At 52.9% G+C, this 17,109-nt stretch overlaps 3 protein-coding genes across 5 annotated transcripts in view; 2 read left to right on the top strand and 1 right to left on the bottom strand.

The window, feature by feature from the left end:
- The window catches only part of ECE2 (endothelin converting enzyme 2), a 32,061-nt gene extending 21,016 nt beyond the window's left edge, over positions 1-11,045 (bottom strand). Inside the window, exons 1-3 of one of the 2 annotated variants that reach the window (XM_025913757.2) lie at positions 10,794-11,045; positions 5,564-5,847; positions 4,582-5,051 (exon numbers count right to left, since the gene is read on the bottom strand). In XM_025913757.2, the coding sequence (XP_025769542.1) occupies positions 4,764-5,051; positions 5,564-5,847; positions 10,794-10,989 (768 nt within the window). In that variant the 5' untranslated portion in view covers positions 10,990-11,045 and the 3' untranslated portion in view covers positions 4,582-4,763. Of the gene's footprint in view, positions 1-4,581; positions 5,052-5,563; positions 5,848-10,793 lie in introns of those variants that run through there. The other variant, XM_086674881.1, reaches the window with a different exon arrangement.
- On the top strand, positions 1,596-4,101 carry CAMK2N2 (calcium/calmodulin dependent protein kinase II inhibitor 2). Its single transcript, XM_086674891.1, has 2 exons — positions 1,596-2,180; positions 3,053-4,101. Exons 1-2 carry the CDS (start codon positions 2,012-2,014, stop codon positions 3,121-3,123), a joined length of 240 nt encoding a protein of 79 aa, XP_086531017.1. The 5' UTR covers positions 1,596-2,011; the 3' UTR covers positions 3,124-4,101.
- A 697-nt stretch (positions 11,046-11,742) lies between the features above and the next one.
- ALG3 (ALG3 alpha-1,3- mannosyltransferase) lies at positions 11,743-17,092 on the top strand. 2 transcript variants are annotated; one of them, XM_086674883.1, is made up of 9 exons: positions 11,743-11,910; positions 13,878-13,977; positions 14,063-14,210; positions 14,318-14,478; positions 14,950-15,070; positions 15,501-15,706; positions 15,851-15,928; positions 16,558-16,701; positions 16,842-17,092. In XM_086674883.1, exons 1-9 carry the CDS (start codon positions 11,820-11,822, stop codon positions 17,002-17,004), a joined length of 1,212 nt encoding a protein of 403 aa, XP_086531009.1. In that variant the 5' UTR covers positions 11,743-11,819; the 3' UTR covers positions 17,005-17,092. The 2 variants fall into 2 exon arrangements, with proteins under 2 accessions (XP_086531009.1, XP_086531008.1); XM_086674882.1 differs by having other exon boundaries at positions 11,743-11,947.
- The last annotated feature ends 17 nt before the right edge of the window (positions 17,093-17,109 follow it).

Genomic DNA, 17,109 nt, shown 5'->3' with positions numbered 1-17,109 from the left:
ATAAAGCCTTAAGTTCAAGGTCACACAGAAAGTGGCAGAGCCAGGATTGGAACCCATTGCTAGACAAATTCCAATGAGGGTAGAATTTTCTGGACTGTCTCCTAGTGACCCTGAGCTCCAGTGTCTTGTCATTCCGGGTCTCAGGGCTCCTTTCATTCAGCTGGGCCTCCACCTCCAGCTTTGGCTCTCATCCCAGAGAGCAGGATACACCTGAGGAGGACTTGATAGGGATGAGACTCCAGGTCTGGGGCCTTGAGTGAATCTTGCACAGAGGTATTCTCTGGGACTACTCCCTCCCCCAATCCTGGTCCTTGAGGGCAGCCAACATTGCATTAGACTCTGCATCTCTAGGAGTAGCTCTTGGTGAGAAGTTGTGGGAGGAAGGAGACCCAGCACCAGGCAGTTTCACTAACTGTGTGATTTGAAGGGAAGGAGGTAAAGCGCTTCGGAGACAGTGGAGACCCCTCCGCCCCGGGTATGGACAGAATGTACGGGATGATTATTACCCAGATCATTGCTGTCGTCACCTTCGCCGAGTGTGGGACCTCCCCGCCCCTCCAAGGCCAATGTTTGCTCCAGAGCCCCTGCGCGCTAGCAAGCAGGTGACGCTGCCGCTGACGGCCAGCTGGGGGTAAGGGAGAGTAGAGGGGGGCCTTCGCGTCGGTGCAGCGAGAACTGCCACGTGATTCTCCGCAACGACGGCAGGCGTACCCTCTGTCCCTCCCCATCTGCCTCCGGATACCCACAGGCTGGCGCCGCGTCCTCAGGCGCTCCGGGCTTCCCCGCGTCACCTGCAGCCAGGGCGCCCCCCGCGTGGCCGCCATTCATTTCCTCCTACACAGCACGCGCAGCCCTAGCCTCCAGAGCCAGGAGATCTGCATGGCGCGGCAGGCACTTTGAGCCCGAGTTTCGGCTTCAGCAGCAGGGTTGACGGTCTACCCTGGTGAGCGCCTGTCGGCCCAGTAGCGAGATTCCTCCTAGAAGAGACCGAAATACACAGAGACTCAGGAGAGGCAACAGTGGCACGTAGGTACAGGGGCCAACCATGGAGACATACGAAAGGCAGAGACACGAGACAGACGTAGACAGAGACCACGACACAAAGCGATACGGGGCGCAGAGACAGATACAGACACAGAGAGATAGAGGGACATATAGATAGGCAGAGATAGACACAGCAGGGCAGAAAAACACTCCAGATAAACAGTTTAAGACCTAAAGACCAACCCGACACGAACGCGCCAACGGCGGTGACAGCACTCACCCGCCCGCTTGAGCTATTCCCGAATCCGCGGGATTCTCACAGTCCAGCACTAACCAGTACGGGATCCTCCCTCCCTCTCCCGCCGCCAGCGCGTTTCCCAGGTCCCCTCTTTCAGATGCCGCCCAGGCTCCAGGCTTCTGGCCCGGACCCGCCCGCCAATTCCCAGTCCCCCTTGCTCGCCTCCCTAGGCTCCTTACCAGACCCTCCTCCCTCTCCTTGGTTTCTGGGCTCCCTCCCGCCCCCCTCCCCTCCCCAGACCCGCCTCTCCCGACCAGATCCTGCACCAGTTGGCCGGTAGGATTCGCCCAGCCGCCACTCCCGCCATTGTGCAGGACCCTCCCACTAACACTCCCTGCCCTCGTTTGAGTGCTGGGCGCGCTCCTGTGGCTCCCGCCCCGCCTCTCTCCCCTGGCCGGTGCCCGCCCCACCTCCACCGCGCCCCGCCTGCCGCGCTCTGCGGCAGTCGGGCGCTCATCGTCATTCCGCTCTTGCCGCCGCCGCCACCCCCGCCCCCCGCCCCCGCCCGGTCCCCGTCACCACCTCCGCCGCCGCCGCCGCCGCCTGCCCAGCGGCCCGGGAGGCGGAGGCGCGGGGGAGGAGGCCCCGCTTGGCTCCGCAGCCCCGGATGCTGCATGACTTCATCCTTCCGCCGGCTACCCTGCTGAGCTAGGGCCGGTCCGGCAGCTAGCCCGCCGCCCGCGCCCCGCCGCAGTCCCGCGCCCGCCCCGCGCCCGCCCCGCGCCCGCCATGTCCGAGATCCTGCCCTACAGTGAGGACAAGATGGGCCGCTTCGCCGCCGACCCCGAGGGCTCCGACCTCTCGTTCAGCTGCCGCCTGCAGGACACCAACTCCTTCTTCGCGGGCAATCAAGCCAAGCGACCCCCCAAGCTGGGCCAAATCGGCCGAGCCAAGAGAGGTATGCGGCCGGGGCCCGGAGTCGCCGCTTGACCCAGAAACCCTTCGCCGGCGCCCCCCGGCTGCGGTTCCCCGCCAAGCGCCCGCAGCTCTTGCCGCAGACCAGCGCAGCCAGCCGCTCGCCGGCCAGGGTTTTGGGGGGGGGGGGTGGTGCCCCCGCTGCAGTCTTGTGTCCCTCTCTTCCCCTCTCCCGGGAACGCAGTGCCCCGGATTCGATGCTCTCCACCTCTGGAAGTAGAGTCCTGACACCCGGGCGAGGGGGAGGGGCCGGCCGGGGCATTTGGGGCTGCCTGAAGTGGGAACGTGGGGCTACGGGCCGTTTCTTCAGGATCAAACGCTGAATTGGTGGATGCTACGGAAGAACCTTCGGGTGCGAAGGGACGTCCGATTGGAGAAAGGACAGCGGGGCTGGGGATTCGGTTGTCCTCGTTGTTTGCATGGGGAGGGGGCTCTGTTGGTGCCAGGATCTTAAGAGGGCTTCAAGCGGCGAGAGGGTTAGGGTGAGGAGAGGGTTGCACCAGGCGAAAATTCTGTTTGAGAAGAGGGTCTGTTGAAGAGGGGGCTCCCACTAGCAAAAGGAAGATCAGCTCGGATGGAGGAGAGCTCAGGCGGCGGGAGGATTTGGACCGGGAGGTAGAACAACTGGCTGGAAGAGGGGGCGTTCCTGCATCGGGAGGGGAAGAGGGTCTAAGGGGACTGGGCTCGGCGGTGGGTCGAGTCGTCAGAATTCGGATGGGGAGGGCACAGTGGCACGGGCGTCCGAGGGGCGTCGCTGGGCCACGGGAAGTAGCTGAGCGGGGCGCGAGGACACGGGGCCCATTCTCGCCGCCGCCCCCCGAGGCCGCGCGGCTGACGCGCTTTCTCCCTGCGCAGTGGTGATCGAGGATGACCGGATAGACGACGTGCTGAAGGGGATGGGGGAGAAGCCGCCGTCCGGAGTGTAGACGCGCCGGCTCGGGCGGCGGGCTCCGGGCCCAGCCCCGCAGCGGCCAGGAGCGCGGGCCGGCTATGCGGCTGCCGGCGCCCCCCGCCCCGGCCCAGGCGCCCGCGGGCGGGGGCTGCAGGGCCGCGCCGCCTCCGGGTTGGAGTCGCTGCCGCCGCCGCCGCCTGGCACTCCGGAGCTGTCCGCTTCAGCACCACGGCGGCGGCGGTAGCGGCGGCGCGGACCGGCCTGGAGCCCGCCGCCGCGCTCATGCACTTTAGAACCTCGGGCCGCAGCCCCACCCCGCACACCGGAACGGACACAGAGACCCGCGGCCCTCGGCCCCCGACCCGCCCCCTCCCGCACGACTCCCCTGCCCCGCCCCTCTCCGGCCGGTCAGGTCCGCAGAGCCGGCTACCGGCCGGGGTCGATTCGCGTGCGCGCGCGCGCGCGCAGCCAGGGATGTTTGGCTGCGTATTTGCATGAGCTTCCCACCTACCTGAGCCCAGCCCTCCAGGCTGCTCTTCTCTCCCACCCCTGTCTGGCGTGACCCCAGCCTTAGCCTCTTTCTAAGGGACTTCCTCAGCACATTTGTATTTTTATATCCGACTCTTTGTTTACTGGCTCCCCTCATGGTTCATGCCCTCCCTCCCCCAGTCTCGGCCACGCTCTTCTGCGCCTGGCAGATAGGATGGGTGTTGAGTCTGAGATGGAACAAGCCCTAACATGGTAACCAACCACATGGCCAGTCTGCCCAGGCCTGACCCCAGGCGGCTCTCTGGCAGACCCCTCCTCTCAAGGTATCACCTTCCAAGGGCCCAAGTCTGATTTTACCTTGGACCCCTGCATCCTGCCCCTGGGAACCCAAGTGAGGACTGCTCTGCACCTTTGGATGACACCTGTGGCCCTGGAGATGTTTTCACCCCAGGGGTGTCCTTTGTAAATGTTTCTCCATCCTCACTGTACCAGGAGTGTGTGAATAAACACAGACCTCCCTGTGTGTGTGTGGCCACTGCTTTGGTCTGCTCAGGAGCCAGGCCAAAATGGCTCCAATCCCTTTTGGGGAGGGGGCAGATAACTTGGGAATCTCAGGTGCATGTTGCTGGTAGGGGAGGGTTGCCAAGTAAACACAGGCAGGCCAATCTGGCTTGAGGACATCTTACAATGTAGCTTCCTTTGGTAAATATACAACCTAAGCAGGATAGGACACTAGAGCTTGGGCTGGAGCTGGGATCAGAAGCATAAAGCAATCTTGATTCAAAGTCTGCAGCCTCCTGTAGATAAATCCAGGTTGAATGGGGGTCAATAATAGGCCCCAGGGATGCAGGTCTCTGAGTCTGGCTGGCATGTGGAGCAGTTATGCTGAGCTTTGCCCCAGGGGATGAATCGTTGGTAGTTCAGTAGGGTAGGGGAGGAAGTTAGGGAATCCAGGAGAGATCTGAGGAACCCAAGAAGGAAACCAGAAACCTTGGATTTGGGATCTAGTTTAACATGGGCTGTATTGTTTCATGTGGGGTTGCTCCCATCAGCTCTATCTTAGGCATGGGGCCTCTGGGATTGTGAGCACCTTGAATCCAACCCTAAGCCCTAAATCAGGAATTCCAAATACTTGAAGAGCCCAGGGGAGAAAGGCAGGGAGGACTGGAGGACATGCCTCTGGCCTCACAGGTGAATGGCACTGAGGAAGTCCTCGTGATCCGAGTCCTGGAGGAAGCAGGGTGAGGTGGGAGGTCTAGCGGGTGAGAGGATCTCAGTCCCAAGGGCAAGTTGGGCTACAGTGAGTTCTTTACCCTTCTGCATGAGGTAAAGATGGAAGTGGAAGCCACTGCCATAGGTTGCATGCTTCAGGGACCAGCCATATTGGGCTTGGGCATAGTGTCTGATCCGAAAGTGGGGCGCAGCTGAGGTCAATGAGATGAACCGGCCTCCAGGGACCAACACCCGGCTCACCTGCAAGGCAGACAGAGAAGCCACGGGTGAGGAGTCCATCTCCAGGTTCTCAAAGGTTAGTATTGCCCCAGATGCCTTCCTAGGTACTACCCTATGTTCCATAGCTCAGGGCTCTCCATGGCAAGAGTGAGCCTTCTTCTCTGCCCCTACTCACTTCATGGGGGTAGGGCTATATTCTACCCAGGTAAGAGCATGGGAGTGATGTCAGGTGCATGGGCACTGCTTTCCTGTCACCCTCCTAGTCTGTGTTACCCATCTGGAACCTGGCTGTTACCTCATCCCTATTGGCAGCTTAATAGCTAACCATCAGCATCTGTGAGCCTGGCCACTCCAGGCCCCTATAATCTTTACCCAGCTTAACCTTCCCTTCCTTCTGGTAACCATGGTCCTAAAAGTGAGCCATTACCAATTCCAAACTATATCTCCTTCTGACTTCTGAGTTGTTTCAACCTCCCAAAACCCCAGTCCCTCTTCCCCACCTCTTGGTCTACCCTTTCTTGTTGCTCCCTCACCTCACTCAGCACCTGGTCCACAGTGTGGACACCTTCAGAAGACACAGTCCAGGGATCTCGTTCTCCAGCTAACAGGGCATCCAGTGTGCCCTTCTCAAGCACCACATCGAAGGAGCCACTGGGGAAGTCCAAGGCCCGCACATCCATGGTCTCCCAGCGCAGGTTGGGCACATGGGCATAGCGAGCCCGCATAGCAGCCACCACCACTGATGAGTAGTCCACACTGGTCACATCAGGGAAGCCTCCAAGAAACAGCTCATAGCTCAGGGCACTGTTCCCACAGCCTAGGATAGGAAGGGATGGAATGGGTGGCAAAAGGGCTAGGTTAGATTTGGTTCTCACTCCTGAAATTACCCATCTACTCTTGGCCCATCTTCTGTCAGCCTAAACCCTCCCATACCAAGGGAGAAGCAGCAGGGTATAAGAAAGAACACAAATTTTGGAGTCATAGTCATGCAGAACTGGGCACATATCCTGGCTCTAACATTTCTAGCTGTGTAGACTAGGGCAAGTTGTTTACATACCAGGAACTTGGATTTCCTACTGAGAAAAATGAAGATAGCAATATCTAGCCTACATGCAGGATGTGATACACTAAATTTAAAAACTAAGGGGTGCCTTGGTGGCTCAGTTGGTTAAGCATCCAACTTCGGCTTAGGTCATGATCTCACAGTTCGTGGGTTCAAGCCCTGCATCGGGCTCTGTGCTGACAACTCAGAGCATGGAGCCTGCTTCAGATTGTGTCTCCCTCTCTCTTCTCCTCCCAGGCTCCCACTCTGTCTCTCTCAAATATAAACAAACATTAAAAAAAAAACCCAAAACCTAAAGCAGCTGGAGAGTAGCTGCAGGAGCTCTGAAGCTCTGAACTTCAGAGTTCAAAGATCTAGATTCTGCTACCTCTGGTCACACAGCCGTGGCAAGTCATTCAACTCTGAGCCTCAGTTTCCTCATAGACAGAATGGGGATAATACTGGCATCATTGGAACCATAACATTATTTGGATAGTGTTAGTATTATCCCAGTCCTTAACCTCTCAGAGAACCTTTGAGGATATCAGCCCTCACAGTCTGAGGATATCAGACTTCACATTAGGGGTTAGTATCCTACTTTGGTTTCCCAGGCAGAATTAACAAGTGTGGGGGAACTCGGTGGGGACACACAGTGGAGTGGATTCCTTGTAATTCCTTAATGTATTGAGCACTACATATTGGGTTCTGCAGACGAACAGGTAGCTCATGCTCTAGTGGGAGGAAAAGATGTGTATTCAGGCAACTGCCATATAATGCGAAGCGAGTTGCAATAGGGACAGTGTGCGAAAACACATAGGATGGCTCCTGTCCCCACCTCTGGTGGGTCAGCCAAGGCTTTCAGAGAAGGTGATAACCAACCAGAGTCTTGAAGAATCCTAACACTCTGGTGGGAAGTACCTGGAAAGCAGTCCCAGAGGGCAGAGTATGGTGAGAAATGGGGCAGAAGTTAGAGGACAGGATGTGGACCCAAAGCATAGGTGTGACTTCCTTTGAAGGTATGTGGGCCTCTTCCAGGCCCTCTTGTGGTCAGTCTCAGCCTGAAAATGGAGCTGGATGGCAGTTCTGGTTGACCCACAGCTCTTGGGATTAGATTGCCTTTAATCCTCATTTGCCTCCCTAAGAGGATCACAGGATCAGCTGTTAGGATAGCCCTAATCTAGTAGGGTTTGGCACCTGGACAGGGCACTGAGAGGCTGCTGGCTGGTCCTCAGCTGCCCCTTCCTATGTCCCTCCTCAGGCCCTACAGCTGAGGAAGAATACTATTTTGCCTAGGAAAACCCAGTGTGTGTTTTTCCACACTGGAACTACAAGCCCAGAGATACACTGCATGGAATCAGAGGTGAGGGTGGATGAACAAGAGACCCTAAGTCAGTTCAGGCTAAATTCCCACTGGATTCTCTGACCCACAAACTCTTCACCACCCTACATCTGACCTCATATGCCCATAGAGCTCTGCCCAACTGTGGACGAACCCAAATTTCCTTTCTTTGTCCCCCATGGTACAAGAATGGCATCTTCCAAGAGAAATTCGTCCAAGGATGAAGAGAGAACAAAACCGGACCACAAACCAAATCATACTTACAAAGCAGCGATTCCTGGTCCTGCTGCCTCAGTGATTGGAGGCTAGCAACTAAGAGAAGGGTCTTGGGAAGGCCATTGCTTTCCTGGATGAGGCTTTAGGGAAGCAGAGCCCTGGAGAAATGCGCCACATCCAAGAACCCATCACATGGGAGCCCAGGGCTATGCGGATCCTATCCCAGCACCAAGAGACAGATGTATAAGCCAAAATACCAATTCACTAACTTATAATAGGAAAAATAACCATCATAGGGACTGAGAAGGCTGTCAATCCTGGTCAGTCCCTTTTCTCTATACAGAAAATATAAACTGAAGCCGAATTATGATCAAAAGATTCCTATAAGCACAGAGTCAAGCAAGGAGAATCAGAGTTGTGTGACACTGGCAAAGCTGGGAAAGCCATATGCCTGCATCCACCACGAAGATATTCTAGCCATGGGTAGAAGACACACAATTTTCACAATTTCTGACTCCCATTTTCAATAATAATAATAATTATAACTAACAGTCATTAAACATAGGGTTCTATGCTAAGCACTTTGTAAGAATTATCTCAGGTCATCTTCAAGGTAGCTCCGGATAGAAGATAACCATAATCACCATTACATGTTCTCAATGGGGAAAATGAGGCTGCCCAAAGCGGATAACGAACTTGATCCTAAGGTCACACAATCAGTGGTTGAGCCAGAATCCGGATACAGGACTGTCTCACACCAGAACCAGAGCTATTAAACCACTATGCTAAACTGTCTCAAGAGGTCTACTCACCTTCAGTAATGACATTCCAACTTTGCCTGTATCAGTAGGACCTTTAGGTTGTAATTCACAATGTTTTTATCAGTTTGAACAGAGTTCTAGATGCCTCTCTATGCCCATCTGTGTTGTGCAGCAAGAGAAATAGAAGCTCTGGAGTCCAATGGCTCTCTTCACCACTTACTTGCTGCATGACAGTAGTAGGCACTGTCAGTGCTCTGACTAGATCCCTTTGGAGTGTTTCTAGGTCTTGGCCTGTGTTCTGACAGTTTGGGTTTCTGACACTTTAGGCTGAAACTACTCTCAGGGAAACTTTGCCTATGATCCCAATCCTCCTTGGCCTTTCCCCCTTCCCTCTTCCCTCACTCTCTTATCAATTTCTCCTTCAAGCACATTCGTAATAAATGACTGGGACATGAATCCTAAGATGAGTCTTAGATTTGCTTCTAGAGAACCCAACTTGAGACAATGACCTAGAGCAAAGGTCACTAAATCTAGCTTGCCACCTGTTTTTATAAAGTTTTACTGCTATACAGCTATTATGTATCATTTACTTATGTATTGTCTGTGGCAGTACTGAGCAGCTATGACAGAAACTAAATAGTCCACAAAGCCTATGGTATTTACTACTTGGCCATTTTCAGAAAAAGTTTATCAACCCCTAACCTAGAGTAAGTCTTCTAATAATTATCACTCACTTCTATGGGTCGTCATGAGGACTAAATAAGTGAAAAAGGGCCCAGCACATTCCCTAACACCTACCAGGTGCTCAACTCATGTTTGCCAAGGTGGAATGTTCCATAGGGTACTCCCAGGTTGTGGGTCCTGTTCTTAGATTTTGAGAATCTTGCCTAGAAAGTTTTCCTCTATGATTTTGAGACTCTTCTCCCCTCTACCAAGAAAAGGCAACCTCCCAGTCAAGCAGATATTAAGGCAGTGTTATTCTGCGAATCACCAGCATGAGAATCAGCTGTGGGCCTGCTGAAACTACAGAATCCCAAGACCCACCTTAGACCATCCCCGGAATTAGAATCTCAGGGGGGCGGGGGGGGGGGGGGGTGTCAGCTTTCCAGGTGATTTTGATGGACACTAAAGCTTGAAAAACATAGATCTATGGTAAATTTATAAACAAATACAATGGTTTAAAAGCACATAACTCAAGAGAATTTTTACCTCTGGGGAAAAGGGGTTTGGGGGACCACACAGAAAACCTTAAATATACATGGGGCCTTTTATTTTGCCAGGTATTGTTCTAGACAGCTTTCATACTCAATTATCTTAAAAACCCAATAAGTAAGTACTCATTTTTTTAAGTGAGAAAATGAAGGTGCAGACATTTAGGTGTTTTTTGTCCATGATTCCACAGCTTAAGATTCTATGCTTCTGTCCATGATTTCCACGGTTAAGACTACATAAGCGAAGAGTTAACTACCTCCAGGGTCCAAGTTCCTAAGCACTAAGTTATACTTCCTTTCTAGTCCTAGGAATGTTCTATTTCTCAAATTGAGTAGGGTATACAAACACAGATTATTTATATCTTACACATATACTGTATTATAGATGTCTCATATATAAGAAATATTTCACATAAATATAAACATACTTTTACAAATACCAAAATAAAAACTATAATTGGAAGGAAACCCGTTGCTCAAACTTCACTGGAACCCCCAAGGCTGGCAGTGGGAGAGAACCCTGAGGGTGCAGCTGGACCTCTCAGAGCCCGACCTTGAATCCCTGCATTTGAACGTTCGTGGTTGGAGAATCACACCAATCTTGGCTGCAATCTCCCCTCCGACCTCAGAAGGCGCTGTCCTCGTCCTCACTGCACTTGGGGGTTAGGACCAACTTTCAGTTAGGGCTCGAGAATGAAGGAAAGTCTCTAGATGACAGTGGCTTCCGGTGCCCATTGGCCCTAAAAGATAAACGCCAGGCATCGTGCTCGAGGTGCCTGAACGTGCCTTATCCGACTTGAGCTCGCAGTTCCATTTCTAGAAGTGAATTTGAAGCTCAGAACGAGTTCACAACTTATCCTAAATCATACAGCCAACTAGCGTTGGGACTTGAACTAGGTCCTCTGAGCTCTCGAGTGCTCGAGGCTGCCTCTCGAGAGACCGGGACAGGGTCCTAGAACACCTACCAACCTCAGAGAGAGACTATCTTCCTCCACGGGGCCCTTGAACCAGGAATCTCTTGACTCCCGTCGCCCTGGCTAAAGACTACCAGATTCTGAAGGTACTGGATCTTGGCTCCCACTTGGGTGTCCTCCGAGAGGGACAAACAGACTCGAGAAAAGCGGACAGGGCCAGGCCGGGACAGGACGGGTTCAGCCAGTTCCACCTCGGCTGCGCAGCACCAGGACTACCCACCTAGCACGAGGATACGGTCTTCGGGCCGCAGCTCCGGCTCTAGGAGTGCACGGAAGGAGGAGAAGTCCCCGAACCACTCGTAAGGGGCAGAGTCAGCCGCATTCCGGTAGCGCTGGTCCCAGTACTGGACCTCACGGTACCAGCAGTTCTGCTCTGGTATCTCGGGCGGGGGTGCTGGGGCCCCTGGAGATGCCATGCCTGCAGCTGCAGAACCGCCAGGACACACAGCCCGCACCTCTAGACTGGGCTTGGCGCCCCTATGTAGCCAATCAGGATGGTAGCATTCAGGGGGCGTGGCCCTTGTGTCTCCGCCCACCACCTGCAGTTGCTCAACATAAACACGTGGAACTTCCGTTCTCTAGTAAGCGCTCTTTGAAGAATACTCCGGGTAGGAAAAATTACAAGGTTCAGAACTTGAATCTTCCAACTGCACTGCGCCCTCACTTCTGAGAGCCAAACTCATACTAGTATCAGACTCACTCGGCTCATCACGGCTTCTTTCATTTCAGTTTGTCCGGCTCCTTCAATTAAGAAGTCTGAAAGTGGATGAAAGATTCATTTCTATCCAGTTTTGAGCACCCTAAAGGCTCACAGAGGAGGCGGGAGGGGCGCGGACACAGGTCTTGTTCTCCAGGAGAGACTGGCATGAAACACAGACGAAGTGTGATGCCAAGTGGGGGAGGACACGAACAGGAATGTTGCTTTTCTGTTGCATCTATTTTAGCACCTGTGTGCCCAGAATCAAGTATGTACGGAGGAGTGAGATTGTTCCTGCACAAATGGAATGTGAAGTCCATCAGGAAAGAGGTGGAAGAAGTAAATTTTAGTGGAGTAAATAGGACACTGGAAACTGGTTAGCTATCAGTCGGTTGGGATGGCAGGCGTGGGGAGCGGAACCTAAGTGCAGAAGGGTTGGGCTTCCGGGGTGGCGGGCCAATACGAGCGACGCACCGTCAAGATGGCGGCAGGCCTACGGAAACGCGGCCGGGGAGGTCCCTTAGCTCGAACGGCGGGATCCTGCGGACAATGGCTGCGGCGCGCCTGGCAAGAGCGGCGCCTGCTGCTGCTGGAGCCGCGCTACACGCTGCTGGTGGCCGCCTGCCTCTGCCTGGCGGAGGTGGGCATCACCTTCTGGGTCATTCACAGGGTGGCATGTGAGTGCGCCGAGGAGGAGGGGAGGGGAGGGAGAGGGACCCGAACCCCCTACTTAAACTGGGATCCAGATTCGGAGCTGAAATCTAGCCCTCCAATCCAAGCAGTCTTCAATTGCAGACCGTAATTTTTACCCAGGTGCCAAGCCTGCTCCACAGAAAACCAAACCCTTTCTTAATCCCTCCCCCATGATGCGAAGGGGCAACCCTAGAGATTGGCCCTCTGCCCTGAACATACAACCTGCCAGGTTAAGAAAATAAACCAGCCTAGAAATCAATCAAAGACTTGGGTCCGAGTTAATGTACTGCTGCTCCTTCATGCCTCTGTGGTTTTGGACATGTCCCTTCCCCTGTGGGGTCTCAATTTTCTCATCTGTTCACTTCTGAAGTCTCAAAAGTCGTTTGTCAATAATGGCACTCTGTGACCACTTGAGTCCTTTTGGTCTTATTGGGGGCTCCTTTCCAGGCTGAATCTAGATACTGGGCTGAATGAAACCTTTCTTGCTAAAGATGATTAATTCAGCACATATTTATTGAATGTTTATTACATGCTTAACACTACTAGGTGCCAAGGGTACAGTGGTGGAAAACGTAGACACATTCCCTATTTAGATGTGTGAGCTTGGACAAAAGTGAGTTAGTAGAAAATTACAGTGCATCATACTCCATATAGTAGTAAGGGTACCATAAAGGACACAAAAGGGCACTTACATCAGACTTGAGTTAAGGAAGGCTTTCTAGAGTCCCCCTTGAAAGGTTAAGAGCTAGCCAGTTGAGGAAATAGAGAAAAGGGGAGGAGAAAGAGCACTCTAGGCAGGCAGAGCCCTGTAACTAAAACGTTCAGTCAAAAGAGAGTCGGCTTCCTTTGAGAAACTGAATGTTTGTAGAGCTGGAATAGATAGAAATCAAGTTCAGGTGGTAGTGAGAGAGGAGATTGCAGAAGTTGAGACCAGATCCTGAAGCAGTCTGTAAGTTGTGTTAAGGAGATAATTAGCATGGTGGTTAAGAATTTAGGACCTCATGGAGTTCTAATCTCATTTCTACCCTTCCTAGCTCACTGATCTTGAACGAGTCACTTAACCTCATTAATTCATAGGTTCCTCTTCTAAAAATGGGAATAATAGAGTTTGGTCTTTATTTTAAGAGCCTTGAGGAATCATCGAAGGGTTTTAAGCAGAGAGATCTAACATGATTTCTATTATCGGAAGCACTTTCTGGTTGCAGGTTGGGAAATATGTTGTGGGGTGAAAGTGGAAGCTGGGAAACGAATTACGAAGTTGTTGCATCATTGAGGCTAGAAATTGTGTTCGGTCCAAATTTGAATATGTAATAACAGAAGAGGATGAGATAGTAGAGTCATGTAGGATGAAGAATAGGCAGGATTTGGTGATTGGGTGTTGGAAATAAGAAAGAAGGAAGTGTCAGATGTTACCCAGGTTTGTGACCTAGGCGTCTGGGCGGTTGATGGTACCATTCATGGAACCTAGAAAGGGGAGCAGATTTGGAGTGGATGGTTGTGTTCAATTACAGACAAGTTGCAGATGCTTGGGTTCACCCAGAGAATGTCAGATAGGCGGTTAGATAAGAGTTGTGATAGAAGTCCCGGGAATGAGCTGGAACTCTGTGTTTTGTTTTGTTTTTAAAATTTTTTAATTGTTTATTTATTTTTTGAGAAAGAGTGCAAGCTGGGGAGGGGTAAAGAGCAGGAGACACAGAATCCGAAGCAGGCTCCAGGCTCCGAGCTGTCAGCACAGAGCCCGACACGGGGCTCGAACTCACGAACCGCGAGATCATGACCTGAGCTGAAGTTGGATGCTCAACTGACTGAGCCACCCAGGCGCCCCTGGGACTCTGTTTTGATGGGTGGATGTGTGTGGGGGGGCAGACAAGTTCTGAACTTAGAAGTAACCACACCATTTCTGTCCTTTTCCAGATACAGAGATTGACTGGAAGGCCTACATGGCCCAGGTGGAGGGCGTCATCAATGGCACCTATGACTATACCCAACTGCAGGGTGACACTGGACCTCTTGTGTGAGTGGGGATAGCAGGTTCAGTGAGGACATGAGGGGCCGACTGGATACCAGGCTGAATAGCCTGAACCAGACTCCTCTTTCAGGTACCCAGCTGGCTTTGTGTACATCTTTATGGGGCTGTATTACGCCACTGGCAGGGGCACTGACATCCGCATGGCCCAGCACATCTTTGCTGTGCTCTACCTGGCCACCTTGCTGCTTGTCTTCTTGATCTACCACCAGACCTGCAAGGTGAGTCCATGCTACCAGGAACAGGCGGCCCCAGCTGGCTGTGCTGGGGAGTCGGGATGGCTCAGGGTTGGTGAGCTGACCTTGTTCTCCATTGTCTCACTTCTCAGGTACCTCCCTTCGTCTTTTTCTTCATGTGCTGTGCCTCTTACCGTGTCCACTCCATCTTTGTGCTGCGACTCTTCAATGACCCAGTGGCCATGGCGCTGCTCTTCCTCAGTATCAACCTCTTGCTGGCCCAGCGCTGGGGCTGGGGCTGCTGCTGTTTCAGGTCACCACCCCTTCCTTCTCCCTGCTCTCTTACTCTGTATTTCCATCATTTCCTCCCCCAGTTTTCTGCAGCGGAGGGAGTAAGGGAGTAACCAGACAATATATGGGTCAGTCAGGGTCCCACTAGACAAGTCTAGGATCTGTAGAAAGTCTCCGCCCCACCCCTCAAGAACATATACCCTGTTCCTAGCCTCTGTTCCCTCTAGACAGCATCTGTTGTTGGAGTTGTCCCTTGCACATTCTGAATACTGTAAATATGTATTTGCTGGCTCAGTCTGGTCATAGAGGCTTGATATCTGCTCCTTACCCTCAGTCTTCTCCCAGGCTGGTTTATCCTTTTTCCAGCAGTTTTAAGGGTGGACCCCATCCCAGAGCTTAGTGGCAGGGGAGGGGAGGAGTTGCTATGTGTGTGTGGGTGGGATACATGGCCTTGGAGCTGATCTCCACCCTTCCTCCCCCCTCCCTACCCTAGCCTGGCAGTCTCTGTGAAGATGAACGTGCTACTCTTCGCCCCTGGGTTACTATTTCTTCTCCTCATGCAATTTGGCTTCCGTGGAGCCCTCCCCAAGCTGGGCATCTGTGCTGTCCTTCAGGTACCCCTTCCACCCCTTCCCCTTTCTAATGAAGAGGAGGCCATTCTCTGGCCTTCTTCCATCGTTGAGACTTCCTCAGAGCTAACAGACAGGGTTTTGGAGTTGATTTTGGACTAGGCAACCGTTACCTCTGGGCTTTACTTTTATTAGCTATAAAATAAGGGTGTTGAACTATATGGTTTCTGAGGGTCTCTCTCATTCTGCCCATTTATGACTTGGTGAATCTAAATTTAAAGCACTGTTATTACCTGCCTTCTCAGCTTCTTTGGCCCCAGACTCTGGTCTCGATGAGGAGGCTGGCTTTCCTGCTATTCCTGGTGGGAATTTGAGAACCTCTGAGACCTACACCCTCTGTCCACTCCCCTTGGTGATTAGCATGAAGGCTGGACTTGAGCCTGGGCAGCTCTGCTGACATCACACATATCCTCAGGTTGTGCTGGGCCTGCCCTTCCTTCTGGAGAACCCCATTGGCTACCTGTCCCGCTCCTTTGACCTTGGCCGCCAGTTTCTCTTCCGCTGGACAGTAAACTGGCGCTTCCTGCCTGAGGCCCTCTTCTTGCATCGTGCCTTCCACCTGGCATTGTTGGCCGCCCACCTCACCCTGCTCTTGCTCTTTGCCCTTTGCAAGTGGCACAGGTGAGAAAGGGGAGCAGTGTCACGGGTCAGGTTGGGGCAAGGAGTATAGGGCCTGCTTGGGGGAGACGTGAAGTTCATGGGGGGTGAATCTAGAGTTTGGCCTAGGATGGGGGCTTGATAAATGTTTGAATGGCTTCTCCCCAGGACGGGGGAAAGTATCCTGTCGCTGTTGAAGGATCCCTCCAAAAGGAAGGTTCCACCACAGCCCCTCACACCCAATCATATCCTTTAAATCATGGGAAGGTAAGTCTTGCCCTCTCCAGGTACAGTTGGGGTCCTGATCTGTTAGCCCTGGTGCCTGGTGACCTGGGGGAGGGAAAGGAGGTGCCAGTAATAGCCGCAGGCCCTGTTCATGGAGGAGAGCACTTTACATATTTAAGTGTATTTTATTCTTAATCTTAAATATTATTTGATTTACCATTATGAGTACTCACTCTGCCTGGTGTGCTAAGAGATTTACATACATTCTAACATGTAAAGCTCACAAGAGACTCTGAAATAGGGAGGGTTTTGTTTGTTTGTTTTATTCTTATTTTAGAGATGACAAAATCAGGGCATTGAGGAGTTTAGGTAATTTACCTAGGTCACACAGCTTGTAAGTGATGGATTTAAACTCCCTGGGCCTTATGGCCCCGGTATTACTGTCTCCACATTAGATTGAGGCACAGGTCTGGAGAAGTTAAAAAATTCGTCCAGAAGTATGCATCTCGGAATGGCAGAGCCAGGGGGCTATCTGACCCCAAAACCTTTGCTCCTTTGCTTTGGAACCTCCCTCTCCCCTCCTCCCCTCCCCCCCCCATCCCAATTCCTGCCCCTTCTGCTCCTGCCCTTGGCCTTGACCACTGCATACAGATCATCTCTACCCTCTTCACCTCCAACTTCATTGGCATCTGCTTCAGCCGCTCCCTCCACTACCAGTTCTACGTCTGGTATTTCCACACACTGCCCTACCTCCTGTGGGCCACGCCTGCACGCTGGCTTACACATCTGCTCAGGTACTGGCTGGGACACCCTGGGCGAGTGGGAAGGGCTAGGGAGTTCCTCGTCGCAAGGCTGACTGTGGAGAGTTGGGAGCGAGCTACGGGGCTGCAGGTCTAGAAACTGGGCAAAACCTGAGCTTTTTTCTCCTCTCCAGGTTGCTGGTGCTGGGCCTCATTGAGCTCTCCTGGAACACATACCCCTCCACATCCTGCAGCTCTGCCGCCCTGCACATATGCCATGCTGTCATCCTGCTGCAGCTCTGGCTGGGCCCCCAGCCGTTCCCCAGGAGCATCCAGCACAGCAAGAAAGCCCACTGAGATCCACTTCCCTTCCCCTCCAGTCCACTCTTAGGACCCTGGATGGGGATAGACTCTATGCCTTTCCCAATAAACCTTACCAAGCCCACTGCTGTGCAGCCTACA

Source organism: Puma concolor, chromosome C2 (assembly GCF_028749965.1).
Source record: "Puma concolor isolate L17-30 chromosome C2, mPumCon1.1.hap2, whole genome shotgun sequence".
Taxonomy (NCBI): Eukaryota; Metazoa; Chordata; class Mammalia; order Carnivora; family Felidae; genus Puma; species Puma concolor.
Note: the sequence above shows the minus strand (reverse complement) of the source record. Positions and strands in the feature narration are given on the sequence as shown.

What these genes read in the sequence shown, in the direction of transcription:
- ALG3 (XM_086674882.1), top strand. Translation starts at nt 11,752, where the DNA reads ATGGCGGCAGGCCTACGGAAACGCGGCCGGGGAGGTCCCTTAGCTCGA. An exon ending in GCATCTGTGCTGTCCTTCAG is followed by an intron (nt 15,071 to 15,500) that starts GTACCCCTTCCA and finishes ACATATCCTCAG; the next exon opens with GTTGTGCTGGGCCTGCCCTT. An exon ending in CAGCCCCTCACACCCAATCA is followed by an intron (nt 15,929 to 16,557) that starts TATCCTTTAAAT and finishes CCACTGCATACA; the next exon opens with GATCATCTCTACCCTCTTCA.
- CAMK2N2 (XM_086674891.1), top strand. Translation starts at nt 2,012, where the DNA reads ATGTCCGAGATCCTGCCCTACAGTGAGGACAAGATGGGCCGCTTCGCC. An exon ending in AATCGGCCGAGCCAAGAGAG is followed by an intron (nt 2,181 to 3,052) that starts GTATGCGGCCGG and finishes CTCCCTGCGCAG; the next exon opens with TGGTGATCGAGGATGACCGG.